The sequence below is a fragment of the Anguilla rostrata genome, chromosome 11 (genome assembly GCF_018555375.3).
Source record: "Anguilla rostrata isolate EN2019 chromosome 11, ASM1855537v3, whole genome shotgun sequence".
NCBI classification, from domain to species: Eukaryota; Metazoa; Chordata; class Actinopteri; order Anguilliformes; family Anguillidae; genus Anguilla; species Anguilla rostrata.
Genome location: NC_057943.1, coordinates 14,711,189 through 14,735,379, shown reverse-complemented (window position 1 = coordinate 14,735,379; position 24,191 = coordinate 14,711,189). Strand labels below are relative to the sequence as shown.

Genomic DNA, 24,191 nt, shown 5'->3' with positions numbered 1-24,191 from the left:
ATTCCTTTGGATTTTATACCTTTCCTCTGGTTGGAAAAAATCTAGTGTCAATATAAATTGAATTGAATTGCAGTAATTCATAAAAAAAATACGGTAGGCCTAATTTAAAGAGACCTGAAAAAAGTATTGGATTTACCCAACGATATGAATAGATTGATGACACGATAGTCCTGAACTGGAACTATAAATAAAGAGGGCACCAAATATAACAGACTTAAATTTGATCTGTGGATCCACCTTCAGTGTGTCAACAACTATCTAATTCAGAAGGAATTAGGCTAACATAAACATAAGAATATAACCATAGGTTTTCAGTACCAGTATCAAAGAAGGGACCATTAGGATCCAGCTCAAGAGAAATACGTCCATAAATAGAATAATGTTTCTCTCAAACATTACTAAAAATGTATAAATGTCAGCAGTCAAAATTTGTTCCACGAAATATGCAGTTGAACGCACATTCTTATTCCACCCTCCTTATATAAACTTTGAAAGAAGCCGCCTTTCAGGCTGCGCCAAACGTAGCACATTTCAAAACCAGCTGAGGTACTAAGGGCAGAATACATCATTGTGTAACCAACTCTAGTATGTGGATTCACAGATATGACTAAGCTTGAGGCTAAATCATATGCAAACTGTCGTGTAATTCAATACCACATCGACCGTTAGTGTCGCTTGCAAAACTCCTTTGTAAAAATGTTCCACTTCTGCGAAAAATCCTTTAACAAAGATGTTCTTTGAGCATTTCGTTTCCTAGGTACCCCGGTCTCTTGCGTTTTCCAAATTCGTAAAGGACCAATGGCGGGATGTGGCACCTACCAAACACAGACATAATAAGGGTTGAAGCAAGCTACCAATATGAACACATTGGTTAATATACATAAAAATACTGTTCATGTGTGTGTACAATTCAAGTTGAACACATATCATTTTATGCGTTTATGAGTGCGATAAACCTGTGGCTATATGTGTGACCATTTACGCTTTCAAAAAAGCTAATGTGCGCTTACCACATCTTGGTATTACCCGCGCAGAAATTGAATCTCCTCGAGTCATGATGCATGCAGGTGGATGTTTGAAATGTGCCTATGCAATTACTTTATCTGTTCGTCAGTGAAATTAAAATAGAAATTAAATTATAGCCGGCTAGATAAAGCATCTCTCTCCGCCTGTAGGTGAGTACAGTTGTAATGATTAATGTACTATTAAGCAATCATTTAATATTGTTGTAACTTTAATTGTACAGCTAAAGTTATCAGTGGATTTTATAGCTTAGCGTGCTAACTACAACCACAGCAGCTCATTTAGATGCATAACAAATCATCAGTAAATTAATAATGTAAACTACCATATACACTTGAAGGAACGTAATAAACACCATCGTTACTTGCTAGTTATTACTAAAAATATAAGTAACACTAGTTACCTAGCTAAGTTTCTCGTTAGCTAGCTTGCGAGCCTTTTAGGTAGGCAGCGATAACTTTGTCGTAGCATGTGTCCTCCTGATCAATATTTCAGTTATGTTTTTGAAAGAAAACCAGCCTGAACTGCAGTAACGAGTTAGGATTTGTAGTTAGCTACCTTTAATAGAGTGTGGATACCCAGCTAAGTTGGCCAACGAAATGTGATTTCTGGCGACCATTTAGCTAGCTAACGTTAGCCAGTTACATAGCTAGCTAATATTAAGCTATTCAATTAAACCCCTTTGAAGAGTAGTTTTTTTAGGAATGTTTCTTCTTAATTCTAAGTCAGAATTCTGGAACTCTAATTCTTTCAATTACCAGCAGTGATTGTTACATCAGCATTAGAGATTTCACTTAAGAACATTCTAATCACATATTTGTGATTAGGTCTTCTATTTGTGATATTTCAATTTAAAGGGTTACATTATTTGGTGGCTGCACAGTAATCTTAACCATAACAAACTGCGCGATATAGTTCTATAGTGATATAGTTGGTTTATTAAAAAATGATAGCCAAGCTTGAATTTAAATGAAATTTCCTTTTAATAGGTTGTAGCCTATGTACTAGTGACTGTAAAAGTACAGGACAGTTAGTCACATTAAATGATTTAATGTAATGGCTATAACAAGTAGCCTAATTTAACTAAATTATGTAGTTGTCATCGAAAACTTCAAAAGTTTAATTTATGTTGAAGACTTCCATATTTTATTGAGAATTGCGTGGATATTAAAATTAAGCTAAGTGGACAATGGAATGGGGGTTGAACACAGCTTATTACATTTGCTCTTGTGGTTGAAGAAAACAAGGGGTTTGTAAATGGAAAGCCAAGGAATCGCTGGCCTTCCTCCCCTAGTGGGCAACCAAAAACCTTTTGGTAGACCAGAAACATTACTGTAAGTTATTAAAACCACAAACTAAAATAGTCTTTGGCGGATAGCCACCAACCAAAGCAATTGATCTGGTCAAGATCCAGTTTCCTCTCAGAGGTGTGAAAGTTTTCCCACAACAGCTGAAAATAAAATGGGGAAATAGTGTTGTTTCAGTAAGGGCAAGGGCAATTACTCATTGTCTTTTCGTTTATTTACACAAGCTCCTCTGTGAGGCTATTACCATTCAGATCTTTCCCATAAAGAAGGAAGTGCTGAACTGGGAAATATTGGCAGGGAAGCTGCATGGCTTTCCTGAATTGCCATGTTTGGTACCTTCCCCTCCTTTGAAAAGCTTTCCATGGAACTTTTAGCTGAAAAATCTTTACTTTTTTGTGTATGTGTGAAAATACTCTAACCAGACCCTTTTACTTTATTTAGAAAAATCTGAAACAACATTTTTTTGTCTTCAAGTCGCCTGTCCTCCTGCTCAACAAGTGATTTGGATTTCAGCATGATTCCCTTTATTTTTCTGTCAACCAGTAATGTCTAGGTCACTTGGCAAGGACATTGCTGGTTGTGCAGTTGCACTCATTAGTATTGGTTGTGGCTGACGCATGTGCAGACACATCTGAAATGAGCTGGCTTGCTTTGTGACGCCTAGCCCGTATTGGATGTCCTCTGTGATTTTGTGTTCCTCTAATTGGATGCAATGTGTGGCGTCTCTCTGAGATGGTACACATCTTTGCCCACGGAACAGTTCTGAATAAAGTGTAAAGCAGAGGCTATGGCACTCTTCTCTGCTTTAGGAAATCCTGAAAGGCTTGCTCAGTTTAAAACCAGTTTAACAGGCCTTTTTGAAAAACCAATGCAACAGTGTGGTGCATGCATTAGCTTACAATTGATAAGGAGATCTAAATAAAAGAATCTAAAAATTTCAAAGCATGGATTTGAAACCGTGCTGACCTCAGAGTACAAGCTGTCAGGTTTTTGGAATCCTGTCAATGGTCTGTTTTTTCAGTTTTGTCATTTGCTGCAATAAGCAGGAAACTTATCATGCCACTCCCTGCTCATTTTCCAAACTCTTTCAGGAGAATGTTCCCTAGTTCAGTTCCACAGAAAGGACAGGTTAATGCCTTGGAAAGGAACTTTATCAACCTTAAGTTGTATGAACTCTGATTCAACTTTTCAGCATGTAAACTGTACGGTACTGTTCTCCTTTTCTCTTTCTCTCTGTCCCGCACCCCATTCAATAAGCACATGTACTGTAGCTCCTGTGTAAAAGTGGAATTTGTTCAGGAAAAAAAAAGGTTGTATACATATGAGAGAGTGGGATGGGAAGTGTGTCATTTACTCGTACACAGACTCATTACTGCTCTGACACAAGTACTGATTTTGCCTGTGTTTTATCACTACGGGAAGCATCACCTTACATTAGGGTTAGGGTTGTTGTATTAATGGTTATCATTTTTAGGTTTATGCGTTTTGTAGGACCATTGAGGTTTCATACATTTGAAACGTGAAAAGGCCAGGGAAAAGCCTTAAGGGCCCCTGGCTTCCCCTCCCCCACCCCTTGTGTTAATATTACTGGGGTCCTGGGTGACCTTGCTCTTGTGTGCTCCGGTTTACTGTGTGGTTTTTTTAGGTGGCCCCACTTCCCCTCGTGTCAGCAGGGTAACGTGCACCCGTGATCTCCATCCCCCTTGCACCTTCTCCCTGCATTTTGCCGGCAAAGGGCCAGATCGGCAGGTGTCAGGTTACTGCAACCCTGTAGACCTGCATGCCAGCCCTCTCAGGTTTGACCCGCTAGCAGCACGGTGGGTGTACAGTGTCCCAGTGCCGGGGACTGAAGCACGTTAGCCAGCACGTTAGCCAGCGTGCTCCCTGTGCAGCTTCGCAAGCCCCTTTGCACACGTCAAGTAAGGTAAGCTTAACCAGCAAAGCTGCCACTCCAGCGGTTCTGCAGAGGGGCAGAGAGGGTTGTCGTTGTCTGGCAGACGGTGTTTGCATGTTCATTTTAAATTCAGCAGGACACCGCTCTTCTGCTACATTGGCATGTGAAGTAATCTACTCCACAGCCCATAGAAGCAAATGTCAGAACACTCAAGTTAAATGTTCAAAGATGCTTTGCAGTCAGTTACTGATGCAATACATGAATTGTTGTGACTACTAATATTGTTAAAAGTAAATTTATTTTCTAATAAGACTGATGGTAAACGATAATATAGCCTATATTGAGACAACATTTGTAAAGTGGATGTGTCTGTTTGTTGGTATAAGTTCATACAGAAGTCACCCGGAGTGTACTTGTGAATCTTGGCTCGCATTAAAGAATCATTTAACGTTATCATTACTCACCCACAGTAGTGAATTTTTAATGCTAGCCAAGTAATGCAATTACAAGTAATGCTCCTGATGTCATTCATGTGACATGAGAAGCATCCAACATTAGAAAATAATTTAGCAGTGTTGTTCACTGGGCATGGTTTTTCTCAGCTAACTGCACAGGAAAAAGTGCCCAGAAAACATGCATGATTAATGTCAGAATCATGAGCATTTGCACATTCAAGTTTAAAAAAATAAAATGTTGTTTGGCCATCATACTTTTATGGGATAGCAGACAGTTTTTATGTGCCATCTGAGATGGATGTACCCACACAGTATAAAAACTGATATTTATATCAAGTACGAAGAAATTTATCTGTAAATTTTGCAACCTCTGGAACAAACATCGCTGTGCAAACTGATTTAGTAATTACCTGACAGGTTTTCTTGCTTAAGACATCAAGTCCCCAAATACCCCAGTAACCACTGCTGTCGAACCATCAGGTCCTCCGACACATCTGTAAAAATATAAAATGACCTTCACTGCAGATGGGCCGATTCAAAACATGCATTAAACTGAAATGGTTCCAAAAACCTCCTGAAAGTGAAACGGGCATCATGGTTTTTACACGTACGCACGCACAGTAGTTATGAAGCTTTTCAGGTCTGGTGGAATGTGAGCATGATTTCTCATGTCTCTCAATGTTGTGGATTTAAAATGGTGGCAGTGGTTGGCTGAAAAGCTGGCTCTCCCTCACAGCACACTTTTCCCTGCTCACGTGAAGAGCGTCCAGGCTGCTATTGCTATGCAAACATTCTTTGGCCTTGTGCATGTCATTGATCTCTTTTCTGTTTATGTACTTTGTGGGGCAAGTAGCATAGGTTTATTTGGACTTGTTAACCTTCCTTTTCCCCCTGTAGTTGTGGGATGGCTGTGCTGTTCAAATGTTGTGATTGAGGGTGAGGTCAATGAAGGGCCTGTGGGATGTTGGCAAAGGTGGACTTGGCACATGAAGAATGCTGATGTATGCGCTTGTCCTGAGTAAGTTGTGTTGACCACATACACACACAAAGGAACACATGGAAACATGCAGGAAATTAGGTACGTTTTCACACTCGTAGGAACATGTGTGGTCTCAGACTGCAGAAAGGGATCCCAATCTACTGACTGGCACGTTTTCACAGCAGCAGCGACCAATCGCTGTTACACGTTTACCCCTGTGGTGATGAACTCTACCCGTAAACCACAGTCTGACATTGAGTCAGTAGTATGTCTCTTCGCACGGTGTACCACCCTCTTGTTGCCAAACTGTTCCGGGGATGACTAGTTATGAATATTCATGAGCAGAGCAGCCCGGATTGTATTGTACTTCTGAATAATTAGCCCTTAAAATGATACTGTGCGAAACCGTAGTGATTAAACTCGGAAGCAAACAAGCATGACTTGTGTCTGTAATGAATATGCAGGAGCACCTGCTTTCACCAGTACCCTACAAATTGAACGATTCTGGGTGTAGGATTTTCAGTGTTAAGTGTAGCAAGTTGGGCCTCTCATTTATACTGATCTGAAGTGTCTTATTTGACTATAAGGGACAGAAAATTATGATACAGGGAACTGGTTTCAGAAAAAAATCTAATGGTTTTATGTAAACTCATCAGACAACATTTCACCTTTTTTCTGCGCACGCTCTACTTTCTGTCCCTTCTGTAAACAGGATGTGTTTCTAAATCAGTGTTAATCCTACATGAAATCCTACTGAAACATGTCCCCCATTGGAATTCCCTATCATGTTTGTGGTCTGTCCCAGCTGACTTGTGCATGTCTTGCGAAGCACTTGGTGCTGTTCAAAGGGTCTTTTGACTGCAGTCCTGCAACTGTCCTTTGCTGTCATTGGGACTGTTGGGCTGTCAAGGACTAAGCTTCATATGTAGCCTAACTGGCAGACTGCAGATGCCCTCCTGATGGGTGACACTGGACAGCTGTGCGTCACTTTGCTGGACTAGAACGGCTAGGATTCGACAGATTTGGTAGCGCTTTATTGCACCAAACAGGCAGGATAATTTTGTGTTTAATGTGAGAATGTTGGCCTTTAGTGTTCTGCTTCTGTTTTGCACTTTGGCTGTTTTGCAGAGTTTGCAGCCGTGAACAATGGGCAGGTTACAGTCTAGCTCTGCAGGTGCATACCTGTTCGTTTATATGTTGTTGACACATTTGAATGTAAGTTCTCTAACCAAATGTGCTGTAGAGTCACTTTGCTATCCGGTGAGTAATATGGACCAAGTGCTTTACCACCAACACCAGCACTCTTGTCCCCCTCAACCGTTTGATTTTACTGTCTATCGGTAAGCAAATCCCAACCCTTCATGCAAATCCTTTTATGGTCCTACTTCCATTGCTGACAGGCAGTTTTATGCCATGAGAAACAGTATGAAGATAGTATGGAGCATCACCACAGTACTGTTTATGTAGCTATGTTTCTTTATCAGCTGTTTAGACCACCAGTGACGACATTTATCTCTAATTAGGAATTTGTTATCCCTTGAGCAGCTAAAGCCTAATGAGTCCAAATTATACTTTTATTTATGGGGCCCAATAGGGATTTGCTTTGGAATTTATTCAACAGACTTGCAGCCAAGAGGGCACAGATAATTGTAACTGTATATTACAATTTTTTATCACCAGTTTATGGGGCCTTTTTCCATTGAATATGGTTTTGGCTTTTATTGCTGTTTTGTAATGCCGCCAAATACCCATGAAGCAAGGTGGTGGAGAACACCTTTTTTGCAGGCAACAGCTGTTCCAGGAATATGGATTTTCTGTGCTGCAAGTATGTTGGCCTTGAGAAGCTTAAAATGTTAGTTTTCATTTGAAATGCACTTTGGCAATAAGCAACTGCTAAGAGACTAAATGTAAATTGGCAGTTGATTTTCCACCAAACCGGTGGGCTGCATTCCGATCACTTGTCCACATTTGGTATAAAGCTATGTTCGGTTGTAAGCAGTGTCCCTTCTTTTACATTGGTAGCGCCTTTTTAAATTGCTACACACCTTTGATGCTGATGTCAGCTGCATAATGGCTCGGTTTTGAAATGCTTATAGGCTGATCTGTGTATACACAGCATTATCCATAGTGCTGGCAAATGAGCATGATTTAGCTATTATACCAGCACAGTTTTATTTAGTCCCCAAACGGGCATGCTTTTTGCTATAGTTTCCTCTTATTGCCCTGCTAATGAGCAGAGCTTGGCCTAGCTTAGTTTTCACTGCAGTGTGAGGGCGCTTGAGTGTGTAAGTAACATGATGGGCTGAGGAAATGCGCAGCAGGAAAGGATGGTGCTGAATCTTTCAGCAGCCTTCAGCCTCGGTCATTCTTCTCCAACCAATCAGCTCCTCACAGGGTCTCTAACTGGCGCAAGCCACTCCTAAGTGACCTGAGCAGAAGGTTACCAAACCCATACCATGGCTGGTGTGTGAAATTATTTTTGCTTGCTTTACTTTTAAGGTAAGTCATGGCTTTCTCAGAGACCGTAAGGAGGCCTGGACCGTATTGGGTTTTGTCCCTGATTTAGCGCCTGATGGGCTCCAATATTCGCCCACTTAATTTCTTAAAATACACATGTGGAAATGAGACACTCATGCATTTTAATAAGCCTGTAAAACATTTTTTATTATAAAATGTAATTGAATTTGCTTGCTCATTCCAGCGGCATAATTTCCCTTTTGCATTTTTGATATATATATTTTTTTAAAACACCAAGTTTATTGGAGGAGCGAAACGCTAACCGAAGTGTTTCATTATGTAGTAGGCCTGGGCCTGCTTGGATTTTAAAGAGTCAGGTTAGTGAGGTATTTGCAAGTGCACTTAAGTGCAACATGAAAGCAGTTGCGACTCATTGGAAGCTTTGCATGTAAAATAAGTGAAGATCTGATTAATGGCCCATGTGTGTTACTTTGATTAGCTATTTGCTGGCTCGCGTATTTAAAGGTATTTGAAGCGGGGTTCTGAAGATGTAGCAAGGGTATTACATACCCTCTCTTGCAGTTTATAGCCTAATATTATAGTTCTCACATGGAAAATGATACATGATATCCATACTGGGTGGAAATGTAATATACTGTGTACACCACACCATTTGGTTGTTTTAATTACCCAAAATTCCTTGTGGTTTTCAGTTGTGTTCTTTGAAGTCTTCCACTTGCAGGTCACGGGACACTATGGAAATCCATAAAATGATTTGGCTGTTTGCTTTTCCCTGCAGAACCTTTGCACCCATTTTTCTGAGGTTGGACTAAAACCTACTTCTCTTAATTTCCATCCAGTACAGTGGAAATAATGTGCAGTATATAAAATGGACCATTAAACCACTTTGGTGACAGTGACTGTTTGAATGTCCCTGATATTCTGCGTAATAGTCTCAGGCTATGAAGTGTGTTGTGTGTATAACATGGTATACACTATGTTATTGTGTATAAGCTGTTTACAGCCACTTATAATCCTGTGGACATGATAATCAGAGTATCCCAAGCAAAGCCTGTAGAACATGTCTTCCAGATAAATGTTTTGTAACTGTTATCTGGAAGAGATGCTGGCTTTTACGCTACCTTGTTTTTTTCCCCCCACTTTTACAAAAACAGGTTATGGCTCACAGGACATTGTTGCACTGGTTTATTCTGTCCAGATATCCCGTTGTATTTATGTGTTTTGTAACTGGTAGTCAGGAAATGTGTCTTGTGGTCACTCCAAGGTGAGGCTTTTGGGTTCTCTGTGACTGTAAGCTAGCGAATGACTTGTCTTATGCTGGTATGCAAATATAGTCACTATTTAAAATAGCCAGAGGGCACAGTTAGGTGACTTGTATACAAGGCATGTATGGGCACCAGCTAGCTGTTGGATTGGCTTTCGGGTTTTAGAGCTTTGAATGTAAATGTGTCACGAGACGTCAGTGCTTGTGGGCTGGACTGCTTTGGGGGGGGGGGGGTTACGGTGGTCCCCATGGCAGTGTTTACTGCGGGTCATTATTGTTACAGTAAACTCTCCTGCCCCAGTCCGGTGGTGTGTTTCAGGCTGCTTGAGTCACTGCGCTGCGTACCTGTGCACCAGGCCTTCTCCTCACTGGGGTTTGAACTGCAACAGAACAACACACAATGCTTTAATTACATGGAGACGAACCGCAGGGCCTGAAACGGATTCAAAAACACAATCACACTGCAGTGGAGGGCTATAATAATGGCATGAGCCTTACTTTTAAAAATGTAATGTTTACCCTCAGGACAGTGCACATCAGAGGCACAATGTGCCATAAGTTTTAATGGGTATGAGTTTAAATGCATCATTCATTTAGTTTTTTTTTTTTTTTTTTCATTCGAAGCTTGAATTTCAAGTCCTTATTGATATTTGTCTTCCTATTCATTAAAAGAGGCTTTAGGATTGTCTGTAATATAGTGCACAAGGATGGCTTTGTCGCTGTAGGCCTCTATGCTGGGCCTGAAGATCCAGTTTACACAATGTTGCCACTATGTTTCAGCAGCGTTAGCACGCAGCTAGCTCTGCCACTGTTACTGAAAAACACTTGGCTCTGTGTGTTTCCTGACCCGTAAGTTTGAGGTGATACATGGTTGTCTGAGTCTGTACCACCTTGAGTCAGGAAGCAGAGTCAGAGTGTTGCTCTATATGTGGCCAGTATGCTCTGACTAATGCACCAGACAGGATTAGTGTGTGTGTGTGTGTGTGAGTGTGAGTGAGTGTTTGCGGGGAAGTCATGTGCTTCCTGAGTACAAAGGTAAAAGTGTAGATTCCCTAGTCTCTCCCAGTTTGTTTGTGCCTGTGATAGACCTCCCTCTTTAGTCCCCTGTGTTTGTGCCATGTTATACAGTCATGGTATGTGTGACATTTGTTCTGCAGCTTGGCTGAAAAAATAGATTTTTCTGAAGCCAGCAATACAAAGAATGTGTGGGTGAGTGGTGCTTGCTGTCAATCTATACCACATAGCTGAATTCCTCTCACTATTTGTCAGAAGTAATTGTGCTTTTATCTGTCAGTAACCAATGACGTGGGTTCTTTTGACCTCGGTTGTTCTGTTGAGGTTGTGGTCAGAGCTCAAAGGACAGGCTAGGTTGCCCCACACAACCATCTTCACATGGGTGTTTCCCAGTTAATGATCAATTGGTGTTGGTGCTTGGAATGGACTGCATTTCTATTGCTAGGACAAGGGCTTTTCCAAGCCTGTGACTGCTTCATTCAACAGTGATTGTGTAGCTGTATGTTTTTGGTAGTAAATTAGCCATGACAGTTCAGATAAAATGGCCACATTTATGCCTGGTCGTTTCATGCATTCGGTGTATCCAGATTAAATCCGGTTAGGCATTATCCACATAAAAACGCAGGTGCACCAAAATCCGATCATGTAAACCACTTCAGGAGGAGGTCTTAGATGCATTTGAGACGGATGTTAGACCAGTGTGAATGCATCCATCTCTCCAAGGCACGTATGACAAGCGAAACTCCTCCTGAAGTATAGCATCACGCGACGTGGCTGTCCCCCAAAGCAGAACGCACACAGCTTCACAAGCACAACGAGCATGGAGGACACGCATGGTTGGAGTTCCAGAGAAACGAAATGCCCACCAGCGATATATGGTCAGATACTTCTGTTCAGAACAAACTTCAGAGTAGTTAAAGAAATCAAACTATTTTTGCTCCAGCTGCAACCGGGGTCGCTGCTGTATTAAACCATCTCATCAGCCATCTTCTGTTGTACACTGCCTACCGACTATGGCATCTTCCCTTATCTTTAAGAAACTGAAAAATGCCATACAAAGTTGCTACTTTGGAAACAGCTGCAATCTTTGCTTTCCAAGAGGTGGGAAAAAACTGGAAGTCGTTTGTCAGGGTTTTGCATTTTATGTGCAGTCTGATAAAAATCCAGCTAATTGGAGATGCATCTGACTGCCAAGTGTAAATGCAATTTGGTTAAATGTCATCTGGGTACAATCAAGATGCATGTCACATCAAACGACCTGGTGTAAATGGGGCCATTGATGTAGGGCTAGGATGATGCTACATTGCTTCGCTGTCCAGCCTTACGTTGGCTTTCTACCTCCAGTTTGGGGGATGTTTTAATGGACCTGCGTGCTCTGATGTTGCGTGACTTTGAGTGAGTCTTCTATGTGCGCTCCCTTTCACTTGCTGGTAGTGTAACTTACTGCCATTCAGTCCACCTCAATAGGGGCATCAGTAATGGGATGCATGTCTGCAAACCACCTGCAGGTAGCGCAAAATACTTTTTAAAGTCTATTTTTTGGGTGTTATCGGGCACCATACACCCATTAAAATATACTGTAATTCAGTTGCCTGGATACAACTGACCATAACTTAAGTGCACTGCCATTGGCAGAGTTTTTTTTTTTCTTTTCCAGGTATGTGATGAGAAACCTTCCTGAGAGATTTCCTTAGGTTTTTCCATAGTTATGCTTTGATTGGTGTATACCCCCTCAATACAGTCTGTGCCTATTCCTCTACCGTACTGGGGTTCCCCAGATTGTATTACACCCACAGGGCAGAGTTGCAGGGCAGAGATCCAGCTCTTCCTGCTCACAGACGGGAGGTGTGTATGTTGGAAGGGTTTCTGAAAACAGACCCGGCTAAGCGATTGCCAGGAAATGAGTGCATGTGTTGGAACGGGTGAGGGAAGGGCTGTTCAAACGGAGCGTGCTCTCGCTGCAGAATGTCTGGCCACTCATTTATTCACTGCCCTCTGCTCCATGCCAAAGTAGCAGGTAAAGGAGGGGCTGCATAACTGCAACAGGAGGAGGGCGGGGAGAAAAAAAGAAAAAAAAAAGGTCATGTGATCATTTGGAAAGGAACTGCTCCCTTGGAAGTGGTTCTTCCTGATTCGACACACAGGACGGAGGAGGAGTATTTAGCTGAGAGCCAGACTGAGTAATACAGGTTTGAGCGCTCTGTCCCACACGCACGCACACACCGAGCTGTACGCTCACACGCCAGACGCTGCTGTGAACTCTCATCGACTGCTAAGGAAGTTCCGGAGTTCCAGAAGCTACCACACGCGTAAGTCACTACTGGAAAGTGAACTGAACAGTATCGGTGTGATTGGAAAGCTGTATGTCTGTATTGGGCTGGGGTGTCTCATCTATTTACAGTTTTTCTGCTTAGAATGATCACTACCGTGTGTCTGTCTCTGTAGATATGTCATTGTATGTATATGTGTGTGTGTAATATATTTGCTCTCTATACGTACATATTTTGTATTTGTTTGTACTATAGGTATATACATAGCTACAAACAGACCTTCATGAATGTAATATTATGTGACAGTATTTTGTCTTTATCAGATCTCTAGGATACATGTTCATGTGTAGACGACTCTTGTAGCGATAGGTGTTCGTGTCATGATATGTTTGGCAAGTGAGGCATTTGTAATAGACTGATGGGCTCTTTCATAAGTGTTTTGCAAAAAAAATAAGGTGACAAATCAAATTTGCCAAAATACAGTCAGAATTTTCTTGCGTTTCTGGTTTATGCGGCCTTGAGGTTAGAAATGTCCCGATCTGTAAACACTGTACACCTGTCCTTGATTATAACATTTAGAAGACACTCGCAAAATTATTTACAGTTTTTCTTTTATATCATTTTTACTTGTGTGTTTTTGTGTTTGTCGTATGTGTGTTTTGTGTCATTTTTCTTTAGTTGTCATGGTAATGTGGAAGTGCGGGTTTTCTGAATGTTGTGGCTCACACTGCTGGTACAGTGTCGCTGTTTTGGGGAACGCTCCAGACATTCCTGTGGCGATTCGTATCGAGACGTTCTTTAGAAGAGCTCCACGAACAGAACCGCGCGGTTACGCTTCTAACAGTCGCAGGCGTCCAGTCAGATCAGATACCTGCTCTGAGCCCCGTGTTTCCCTGTTCTTTACGCCACCATATCTCCTCTCGGCGACCGCAGAGCAAACACACCTGGGCCGGCTCTGGCGCGCTCTAGCTCAGGTACTTTGGACTTTGCGCGGGGTCGGCCTTGGCGGAATGCCCTCGCGGGTTGGCGGTTGGCTGCCTCCGCGGCGGGCACGCGGGAGCCGGGGAGAAGTGGAGCTCAGCGACGGGGAAAAGGAGCAGAAACAACACGCGGCCCCCGCCTGTGCACACAGGGTCTGTGTGTTTGTGCACGCCCCTGCGTGTCTTTGGAATGTATTAATAGCAGGGAGGCTTTCCCAGCCTGAGAGGGTCTGTCGTCAGCCGGATCCGCGCGGGGGCCTCCTTCGGTGGGCTGCCCGTCTGTTCCAGAAACGCAGACGCCAGGCACGCACAAAAAAAACACCACAAAAACGTACATGCGGCGGTCTAGGGTCGACATCCTGTTAGTCAGGGTCATAGTACGTGTCAGTGTGTGGTTTGTCAATAAATTATGTAGGGGAATCTGTCTGATCAATAACCTGTGGAAACGACATGCATGCTGGGTTTACTCTCGGGCCGTTCCGCCATGCTGTCCCTCCCCCTGATCTCTGGGGGAGGCAGGAATGAGAGCAATGCGTTTGTGCGGTTGCCGTCGCCAACGACTGGTGGGAAAAGGCGCTCTAGCTCAGCTTCTGTCTCTCTCTCGCTCTCTCTCTCTCTCAGGTGAGGCAGGCGACGGTTTTGCTGGCCGTTGCCGTGGTCCCCTCTCCCTTTCTTGTCCAATTAGGCGAATTAGGCTGGGCCGACGCTGGCCTCCGCACGTCTGTGATAAGTGACTTATTCCCCTCGGGTCCGCGGCGCCACCTGCTCAGATCTGATTATGTTGTTAGCTTTAGCCGGGCTGTTTGTTGTCCGGGGCATTGCGTGCGGGACTGTTAGGCCTGACCGATGGGGCACTATGTAGGCCAGGGGGCCACGGGTACGGGAAGGGGGGGCAGTGGAACACTGGGAACCGCGGCACAGCTAATGATGAATGTGACAGAAAATGAGTATTGAGGATGTCCAGAGGCCACAAACACAGACAGTAATTGGGGTGAGGGCTGCGCTGGAATAACAGCATTTGCGCTCTAATGAGCGTGTTCCACTGTTGACTTTGTCCCGTGGAGGAGTTCAGTAGTGGGGAGGGGGGAGGACCAGGCCTGCAGCTGCACTGTCCTCTACTGGGTGCTCTGTGTCCCTGCACCGCGGCACCCAAACCTGGGACCCCCCCCCCCCCCCATTTTCTGTCCACTCCATAGTTTAAAACCTGTAAGACCTTCTCCCTTCAGTGAATTTCTCCCTCACCGGAATGCAGTTGGAGTGATTTTATTCTGCAGTCTCTGGCTCTAGCAGTGCTCTTGTGGATGCGCTCGTTTAACATGGGACTGCAGCAGCCAGAGCTCCATTCTTGGTGTTTGGTCCCCTTTCTTTTCCGCGTTTGGCTCTCTGCTCCTGGGGCTGATCGACGTGCCTCACGGTTCCTGGGCTGCCAGGCATGTTTGTGTGCAGGTGCTCCCCCCCGTGCGCCGTACCTGAGAAACGGTGAAAGGAGGGGTGGGTCGCACCCTGCCGAAAAATGCATTTTTCCATTTCCTCCCCCCGTGGCGTGCCTTTGTTTTGACCTGCGGGTGGGGGGGGAGCTCAGAGAGGTTGGCGCTTGGACGCGTTTAATCGCAGCCCGCCGTGTTCCCATCGCATCGCTGACATAAACAAAGCCGGGGTGGCTGCTGAGCAGGGAGTGGCTAACTTCAGACCCTGAGCTGCTGAAGCCTCATCTCTGCTCCTCTCCCTCACGTGTCCCCTGCTGCTGTGCCGTATCCCGGCGGGAATAGATGGATATTATAAGAGCAGCAAATTGCTCCCAGTTGCCCGACTCTGTAATTTTAAGATTCCTTTCCCAGTTCCTTCAGTAGGCCCGTGTGGTGAGGTCATCTCTGAGTGCTTTTCCAGCTGGAAATATACGGGATTGGCATCATTTATTAAAGTTTGGGTGGCAGAGGAGCAGTCCTCGCATGATCTCCCCCCCCCCGCCCGTGCATATCACGTAAGGTTTACCGTAATGCAGAATGAAATGCGTGTTATGGTTAGCACGCAAGCGACGGTCTCAGATGTTCTCGCTAAAGTTCTTATGTGAGCGCGCACGCGGATGTGCGTTAGGCTGGCGTCTCTGGTGCTGGCCGACGTGCCGAACCTCTTGTCGGCAACGCACGCGTTCGGAGCGGCGTTCCAGAACTCCGTCGCACGCTGGCACGACATTGAAGTGGCGCCTGCCTCCTCCGGAAGAGCGCTCCCGCTCTCCACCGGCGCGCTTGGCACTCGGCTGCGGCCGTTTTTAGGATCACTTCACACCTCCCCTGTCCGGGCCGGGCTGTGGACCAGGCTGTTCGCGGCTCGCCGGGTCCCGAGCGCAGGCCGCATTCCTGCCTGCCGCGGCGGCGCGCGCGCTGCACCGGAGGGAGGGAGGGGGAGGGGGAGGGGGGAGGCGTCGGCTTTAAATGACAATGCGGTGCGCTCATGGGGCAGCTCACCCGCACTTTCACACGTATTTGTTGGCCCACATTCCGGATGCGCAGTTCATTGAGGGCAGTTAGCGACATGGCGGGCGAGCGCGTGATGCGCATTACGGGTCGGAGGCTGCGTCGCGCTGCACGTGGGGCCGTCTTCCAGCTAACCACTGGAAACAGAACTGGTTTACCATAATGACTGGAGCAACCGATCCCCTTGGACGGATGATTGCAGCCCGTGTTTGGCGTACGGGGGCTCACGTGTAGCGCTAGCCTGGAGGAGATTTACGGCCTGGGTGTGGGGGGATTAGAGGTGTTTGTCATGTGAGGGCTGAGTCAGACGGTAGCGTGGGAGCGCTCCCGGGTTCGTTTGGGACGGCCTGCGAGTGAATGTCGGTGCGTTTGACCCCGAGGTGGTGCTCGGTGTGTCACGTTTAAAAAAGGCACAGCGGGGGGAACGTGACGTGGCGGGGAGCCCCGGACACCCGAGCGCCCGGCCCGTCTGCGGCAACTGCGGCTGCTATTAAAAGCGGCGGCGCGACAATAGCGCGAGCCAGCCTGCTCTGCCAGGACAGGCTCAGCGCGCCCCAGCAGAATGCACACTGACCTGGATAGCACACGGCCCCAGGAGCCAGGGCCAGGGCTCAGACACACACACTCCGCCATCTTCCTGTTCCAAATCCCTGTGAGTTTAATGGGGCTTCTGTTTACGTCGTCTGACCAGATTACAGAGGTGCTTGCAGTGTATTTACTGTGTGTATTTTGCATTGTACTTGTGTGTGTGTGTTTGTTTACTAGCTGGTGGAACAGAGAGTCAGGCAAAAGACTGGTATTTGCTTGTTTGTGGCCTAATGCGATGTTTTATAAGGGGTTTAGAAGTATGGTTATCTAAAGACTAAAGATGATGATGTTGACGTGCTTGTCGCAGGCTCTTTTTGACGGGGGGCGATGTTGTGATGTTACGCCTTCAGAAACAGGCGGCCTATAAAAAGCCTAATTAAAATGCGCGGATGATGAAAATTGGAGCGGCTCTGGGTCTGATGTAATCCAGCGGCGTGCTGGTGTAACGGTGATGAAGCTCCGCTCGGCTCCCTGGAAGCTGAGGATGAAGAGGGAGCAGAGAGGTCCAATCTACTGCTTCACTCCACTCAGAAGCAGGACAAGGAGAGCCATTTGTTTATGGTGACGGAAAATCCAGAGGGGTTTAGTAAAAATAGTCCCGTCTGAGTGAAGCAGCTGACGTGCCTGCCTTTGGGAAATGAAGTGGTGGGTGTGGGGCTCATAAAGCCGTGCTAATCTGCCCTAAGGTCTTGGGCAGGCTCGGGGCTAGCCGCACAGGACAACAGCAGACTGCTCAATTACAGCGAGTTTTGAACAGAAAGGGAACTGAATGCATGTAACCATGTAGAATAAATGCCTTTTTTTAAAAAAAAACCTGCGGTGTTTTATTGTAACTCGATGTAAAAGCCTAAAGCCGTTTTCTTTTTTTTTCTCTTTTCTCTCTCGCCTTTCAAAGAATTAGATTTGAATGAAAATTCAGTGGGAGTGTTTGTTGTCAGCGGGGGGAGGGGTGTTATTGGTTGGAGTCCTTAGGCTACGGCCAATGGGAGGGCAGCTCCAACCCCCTTATTGCCCCCCCTCCATCCCTTCCCCCAAAAGCTGTCCGTTGAGAACCCGGGGCAGCCTCGCGATTGGCTGCCCCTACGGACAGCATCTGGAGGATCTGCGAGTGCAGGGGGCGGAGCCAGCCTTGATATTAAAAGGGCTGTCTGTCTCCAGTCAAGGGCTTTAGTATGCTTTGTTAAAGTGGAGCGGAGGGCTGCCTGTGCTGTGCTGCTTCGCTCGCTCCTGGCCTGACAGCCTCTTCTGTTTCCTGCAGGAGCTCCGGCGAGTCCCCGCCACCTCAGAGGGGAGCGTGACCGCGTTCGGCAGGACAGCGCGAGAGAAGCGCAACTTAAAGACGACCCGAGGGACGGGCTTCCACCGTGGGAGATTCGGCTCCCCCCCTCCTCTCAGCTCCCGGAGTCCGCCGGCAGTTTTCTTAGAAGGCGCTGCCGCTGTTAACCTTTAGTTCCTGGGGCTATTGAGCCGGACTGATGTGGAATGTGACCCTTCCTGACCCGGTGCGACGGGCAGCCTTTGAGTGAAGAAGACGGGGACAGAGGGAGATAATAGACTGAAGGGGCATAAAAGGAAGAGTGAGAGGCAGCGGTAAGAAACCTATAGTTCTGAGGAAGAAAAGGAGGCAGTCAGAAGACTCTTTGAATCAGGACTTTTTTTTTTTCACGAGCACAATAAGGACTCTCTTTGGGCCGGGCTCCGCCCCCTAGCATGCCTGTCGAAACGCTGCTGCCCTCGGACGGGCGGATGGCGGGCGCCCCCCTCGCCTCCGCCATGCCCTTCCGCCTCCTCAACAAGGGGCCCGAGTACTTCCGGCGGGCCCCGGAGCCCGGGGCGCGCAAGCCGAGCGCCGTGGAGCGCCTGGAGGCCGACAAGGCCAAGTACGTGAAGAGCCAGCAGGTGGCCCGCACCAAGCAGGAGCCCGTCAAGCCGCCCATCATCCGCAAGCCGCTGCTGTCCCCCAGCATGCTGCTGCAGTGCCGCATCAACAGCCCCCCGGCCCGCAAGGTCCCGCGCCGGCCCGCCGACTCCCACGCCGGCCCGCTCAACCTGGAGATCCTCAACAACCTCATCAACGTGTGCGAGGGCCCGCCCCCCGCCGCCCCCGCCTGCCTGTCCGCCAGCAAGGGCAAGCCGCCCCCCGCCAACTCCTCGTCCGGCTCGTCCTCCTCTTCGTCTCCGCTCGACAAGCCGCTGCCCGACGACCAGAACCGGCGGCCCCCTCCCGTGCTGGCGCGCGCCATGAAGGCCGGGGCGTACAGCTCGCCCGCGGGGGGCTCGCCCAACACGGTGACGGTGCGGCGTGTGGACGTGCGGCCGCAGGCCGAGGTCAGGAAGCCCCAGAGGATGCCTCTGCAGCCGCAGGCACCCAAACGGCAGGTAGCCCAGCCGCAGGCTCCGCCCCCGCCGCCGCTGGCCCCTGCGCAGCCGGCCCCCACGCAGCCCTCCGCCATCCCCTCCTTGCCCTCCGTCCTGCCCTCGGTCCTGCCCCCGCCGCTCCCCCAGCCCTGCCTGCCCGCCAGCCCCCGGCTCCTGTGCGGCATGCTGCCCCCGGGCTCCCCCGCCTTCACCCGCCTCTCCTCCGCCAGCTCGCGCAGCTCCCCGCGGGACGGCCCGGGCTCGGGCCGCCGCCACCCCTCCCTGCACCGCTCCAAGTCGGACCTGAGCGACCGCTACTCCCGCGCCACCGCCGACCTGGAGCGCTTCTTCAACTACTGCGGGCTGGACCCGGGCGAGGTGGAGGGCCTGGGGGTGGAGCGCTTCGCCCGCGCCAGCTCCGACATCGTGTCGGTGTCCAAGCTGCGCAGCGTCAGCACCCCCAGCTCCGAGTGTGGCGCCCCGTCCCAGCGCAGCCGCGCCGAGCAGGAGGAGGGGCCCCCGTCGGCCGAGCGCGCCCCCTACGGGATCTCGGTCATCGAGAGGAACGCGCGCGTCATCAAGTGGCTGTACGGCATCCGGCAGGCGCGAGATGCCCACAGCGTGTCCAACGTGTAGCGCGGGGCTGGAGCGGACTGCGGGGAGGGAAGGCTGCAAGAGACTCCTTCTTTCCTAGCCGACTTCTTTTTTTGTATTTATTTATTAAGCGACGACCTGTCAAGATGTTCTGAAGCTCAAAGGTGTACATTTCCTTTTGTATAGTTGACTTGCAGGAAGGACAGTTCGGTGTTTTCTCTTGCCTTATGTTCAGTTCAGTGATGTCATTTTTTTCCGGTTGGGAATGGTTTCCCGGGAGGGCGCTTATCAAACCACCAGCAGGACTGCTAACCTCGAGGAGAAAGAGGCAAGAAATAAACTGAACTCTTTGCATTTAGCTGGGAAGAAACTGGCAATTAAAGCAATAATGATGATGATTGGAAGGTAATGGTGTAATAGGTACCGAGTCGATGGTAAAGGGGATATGGCCTTCAACCCAGTGAGTGTGATCTGCTCACTGTGGGAAAAGCAATGAAACCTAATGTGTGCAAACAGATGCCTTTAAACACTTTGATTCCGGTCTCGGGCATGAGCAGCCAGCTACTGCTGTGTATTATGAAGCAGGTGAGATTGGATGTGGTTGTTCAGGTGAATGGAGAGAATAAGGATACTGTGAAAATGGGCAGTTTCAGGTGACTCATGGCAGTTTTTGCAGTATGTGTGCATGCATGTTCTGTCATTATGTCTGAAACATCATTTCAACAAAGCACAAATTCTTCACGTCGACTTGCACACACATGCGCACAGTTTCTTCCCCTTCTCATTGTGGAAATGTTCTGAATGGGGCAACGATGTATTCACACTGAGTTTTTGTTGTTTTTTGTTTTGTTTTTTTTGGTCTGTTATTTCTCTTGAGAAAGGTTTTGTTGTAAGAAAGGTAAGCGAATGTCATGTGAAGTTATAGACAGGTGGCTGACGTAAGTAATGAAGTGGACGAGTACACCGCAGACAGGTGTCTGGTTGCTACGGTTGGAATCAAAGCACAGGTGTGTGAATACAGAGCGAACCAAGATGGCGTCTGTCCTGAGGGCAAGAGAGAGACCCAGAGACGGACGAGTTTGAGAGATGGTAGAAAAGTTGAAAGAAGGTAGAGAGGGGACTGAATTTAGTGGGTGCACAGGAAGTTTGAGCATTTCTGTTAAAGTATAAGTTTGATGTTTTTGTGAGACCTGTATTAATACACAGCATTTTTTAGATGTATTTTTTCAGTGTGCAATGGTAATCCCAAAGGTATCTACACACACACAGATGGGTACAGGTATGAGCAATGGAATATAAGCGTATTGTATGCTGGAGAAAGCGTGGGTGTGCATCTATGAAAAGAGATGGGTTTATTTCACCTGGATAAATAAGATATTCTCCCCGGAGGTCATTGAGAACTTCCTTGTACTGTTTTTTGTCAAGTTTTGGCCAGCTAGAGTGTTCAGATGAGTATCTTTTATCTGCGACTTCTGTGTATTCAGAAAATGTCAATAAAGTATTTAAATAACATGTCTCTTCACGTCTTCTTTTACTTTATTGTGAGTTAAAACTGTTTTTTTGCAGTGGTTTTTCTGGTTTGCATGCACTAACCAACGGTCCTTTGAGCTTCTACCTTTATCGTTTTTTCATAATCTGAATCTGTTCTGTTTTTTCAGAAGTTCTGTAAGGCAGGTCTTGCCAACTTCATCAAAGGCCTTTTCAATGGCATTTATTGTAGAACCTCAGGTAGACACCAGTCTTTGTTATGGTTCTGTTGGTATCAAAATGCTCTGTGCGAGTATTAGGACAGTGATATAATTTTTGTTGTTTTGGCTCCAGCACTTTGGATTGGAAATAGAACTATGAATATGAAGTTAGACTGGCAGCTTTAATTTGAGGATATTTACTTCTATATTGTGATCCGTGTAGGGATTCCAGGCCTTTTTATTCATCCCTATTTTGGGGAGCATAAGTCATTGGACAAATTAAAGGTATACTATGTAGTATTTTTACCTTGAAAATATTATAACCATGTTAAGGCATATCTACAGAGCCTGTGGTTTGGGATCAAATTTCAGCGGACTGTTTGTTGCTAGCTAACTAGCTAGCTGCTGCAATGGTGGAACAAGCCCAGATACAGTGAAGCGACCACAATGAGACAGGGCTCATTCAAGACCTAGTGTTCAACCTTGGAGTTGCTTTTTCTTGGTGGTGTCAGCTGAAGTTCGCTAAGGGGATGAAAAGCCACACAGAGTTGGCTTATTTTCTGTTGGGCCTGTAAGTAATGTTATCTCTAGCTATCCAGCTAGTAATGTTAGGTAGCTATGGCTGAAGTTGGGTACTCGGGTGAATGAGTGGAGTTGAAGACAGAGGAGGAGACTTCTTTGATTGTCAGCACTGGTCCACAGCAAGGCTAAAAAGAATCCTGCATAGTATGCCTTTAATTAACATCATTTAGTATTTGATGGCAAATTCTTTGCATTTGGTGGCTTCTTGAAGTCTGTGACTCGTATATATCAACAGGCCCTGGGCATATTCCCTGCCAGGCCTGTACTGCAGCCCTCTTCAGTTCCTGCTCATTTCTAGGTTGTTTTGCTTTCAGTATCGTCTTCAGCAAGAAAATGTGTGTTCATTTGGATTAAGGAGGGGTGAGTGTCTTGGCCAGCCAAAAATATTCCACTTTTTGGCCCTGAGGAACCCCTTAGTTGCTTTAAAAGAATGCTTGGGGTCATTACTGCAAGGTGAAGTGCTGTCCAATTAGTTTTGATGGAATTGGTTGGATCGATAAGATTCTGTACACTTCAGAATTCATCATGCTGCCGCCATCAGTGGTCACATCAAGGAAGACGTGTAAGTCAGTGGCAGATGTGCACCCATACATGTTTTGCCAGGTCAATTTATTCTGATTTTTCAGATTCATGGTGGCCTGCTTTACTGGCATTGACATGTATTTGGTCCTTATGTTTTATTGTTTATTGTTTTTTAGGATCCCCATTTTCTAACGCCATGACGTCAACTAATTGAGAGGCAATAGCAACACACTCCATATACAAATTCCACTCCTTGAATCAACTGTAGACCTTTTGTTAGCTTTCTTGTGCATGAACTAATGATGCAAAGACAGCTGGCCAAGTAACCGCTGAGTACAATTACTTTTGTACCCCTAAAATGGGGGGACTGTATAAAAAGGGCTGTAATTCCTACACAGATCCTCCCATGTGAATGTTAATGCCCTCTAATTAAAGCTAATTAAAGCTGCTCTTTAACGTCATATGTCATATTCATTGTTATATTTCAAACCCAATGGCCTGTATTACAGAGGCAAAATGACAAAAAAAAATGGGTCACAGCCAAAATACACATTGTGCTGTATATCATCACAATATCAATATTACAATGTCTCCTGAATAATGATGCTGGCTTTGTGCTTTTTGCTGGAATACAAATACCTGACCCCAAAGCTGCCCCTCAGGTTTCAGCCTAAAAACGTTTTGGGTAAGAGCTGACAACCAGATATCTGACGGAAAAGTGCTTCTGGACATCCCCTATTAGCTCATCTGCATGGAAATGTCCCTGAGGTCTAATCCTCTGAGTGTTTTGGCTGCTGTAAATGCTCAAGCACTTCAAACCCCCCTGGAGTCCATGGAGTGTGATGTATGATTCATCTGCTTCTCTCCTAAGGGGACATTCAGTGGGTGGGTGTCTCCAAAAACAAAATTTACTCCTACCCTGTCAGAAATGTGCTGCATTCAACAGTAGTGCTGATTCAACTATTCACTGCTCTCCAGGCTTGCCTTGTATCAGCTTTTTTATCAACATGGGTTCGCTGTTGACATAGTACTCCGTTGCGTTTTGTTTCTTGCAGGTTATCAGTTTTGATTTCATAGTCATACTATGAAGGAGCCAGATAACGAATGCAGACGTGCAAAATCTCCTAAACAGAGTTTAATTGAGGAGAGTGTGAGGGAGAAAAGAATGCATTACCCCACCACTTCTTCTGTCTGTTTCCTGGAGTGGATGGGGTCCAAAATCCTGCCTCTGTTCAGCTGTGACTCCAGTGCCCAGTTCGCCCAGTTGGTCATCAATGAAATGGCTCTTTTCTTTGGACAGAAGGGGGGGCGGAGGGACTCTGGACCCAGCTGATGAAACCCTGCTTGTGCTCTGAGTCTAAACTGCCCTGGGGCATTGTCACTCAATGCTGGATGCGCAAACAGGGCGTGTTTTGGAACTACAAGGCCAGCATGGCTATGGCTGTGTGGGAGAGTTTGGAGCGAGGTTTGCTTTTTTTTGTAACCTGATGGGACATTTTCTGATCCATATATATAAGGCAGTTAAGGATTCTCTACGATGCTCGAGTCTGTAACGTCTGTTGCTTTGGCCACGATTAATTTCATGCCTCCAGCTGCGAGACAGGCAAGAGATCCCTTTGAGCATTCTAATGTGCTCTGGTGACAGCACAGTTGAGTTTTGTCTATCACAGATATGCCTGGGCACATTCTGTGCCCTTCATGCTGTTGTGCTTACTGTAGTT

The 24,191-nt window shown here is 46.5% G+C and overlaps 1 protein-coding gene across 5 annotated transcripts; it reads left to right on the top strand.

The window, feature by feature from the left end:
• The first annotated feature begins 937 nt into the window (after nucleotides 1–937).
• On the top strand, nucleotides 938–21,190 carry wu:fa11c10 (protein FAM110A). 5 transcript variants are annotated; one of them, XM_064298134.1, is made up of 2 exons: nucleotides 938–1,082; nucleotides 17,985–21,190. In XM_064298134.1, exon 2 carries the CDS (start codon nucleotides 18,437–18,439, stop codon nucleotides 19,718–19,720), a length of 1,284 nt encoding a protein of 427 aa, XP_064154204.1. In that variant the 5' UTR covers nucleotides 938–1,082; nucleotides 17,985–18,436; the 3' UTR covers nucleotides 19,721–21,190. The 5 variants fall into 5 exon arrangements, with proteins under 5 accessions (XP_064154204.1, XP_064154201.1, XP_064154205.1 ...); XM_064298131.1 differs by having other exon boundaries at nucleotides 1,018–1,175; XM_064298135.1 differs by lacking the exon at nucleotides 938–1,082 and adding an exon at nucleotides 3,997–4,254.
• Nucleotides 21,191–24,191: the final 3,001 nt, after the last annotated feature.

Excerpts from the sequence above, each read along its gene's own strand:
- wu:fa11c10 (XM_064298134.1), top strand. The coding sequence starts at position 18,437 with ATGCCTGTCGAAACGCTGCTGCCCTCGGACGGGCGGATGGCGGGCGCC.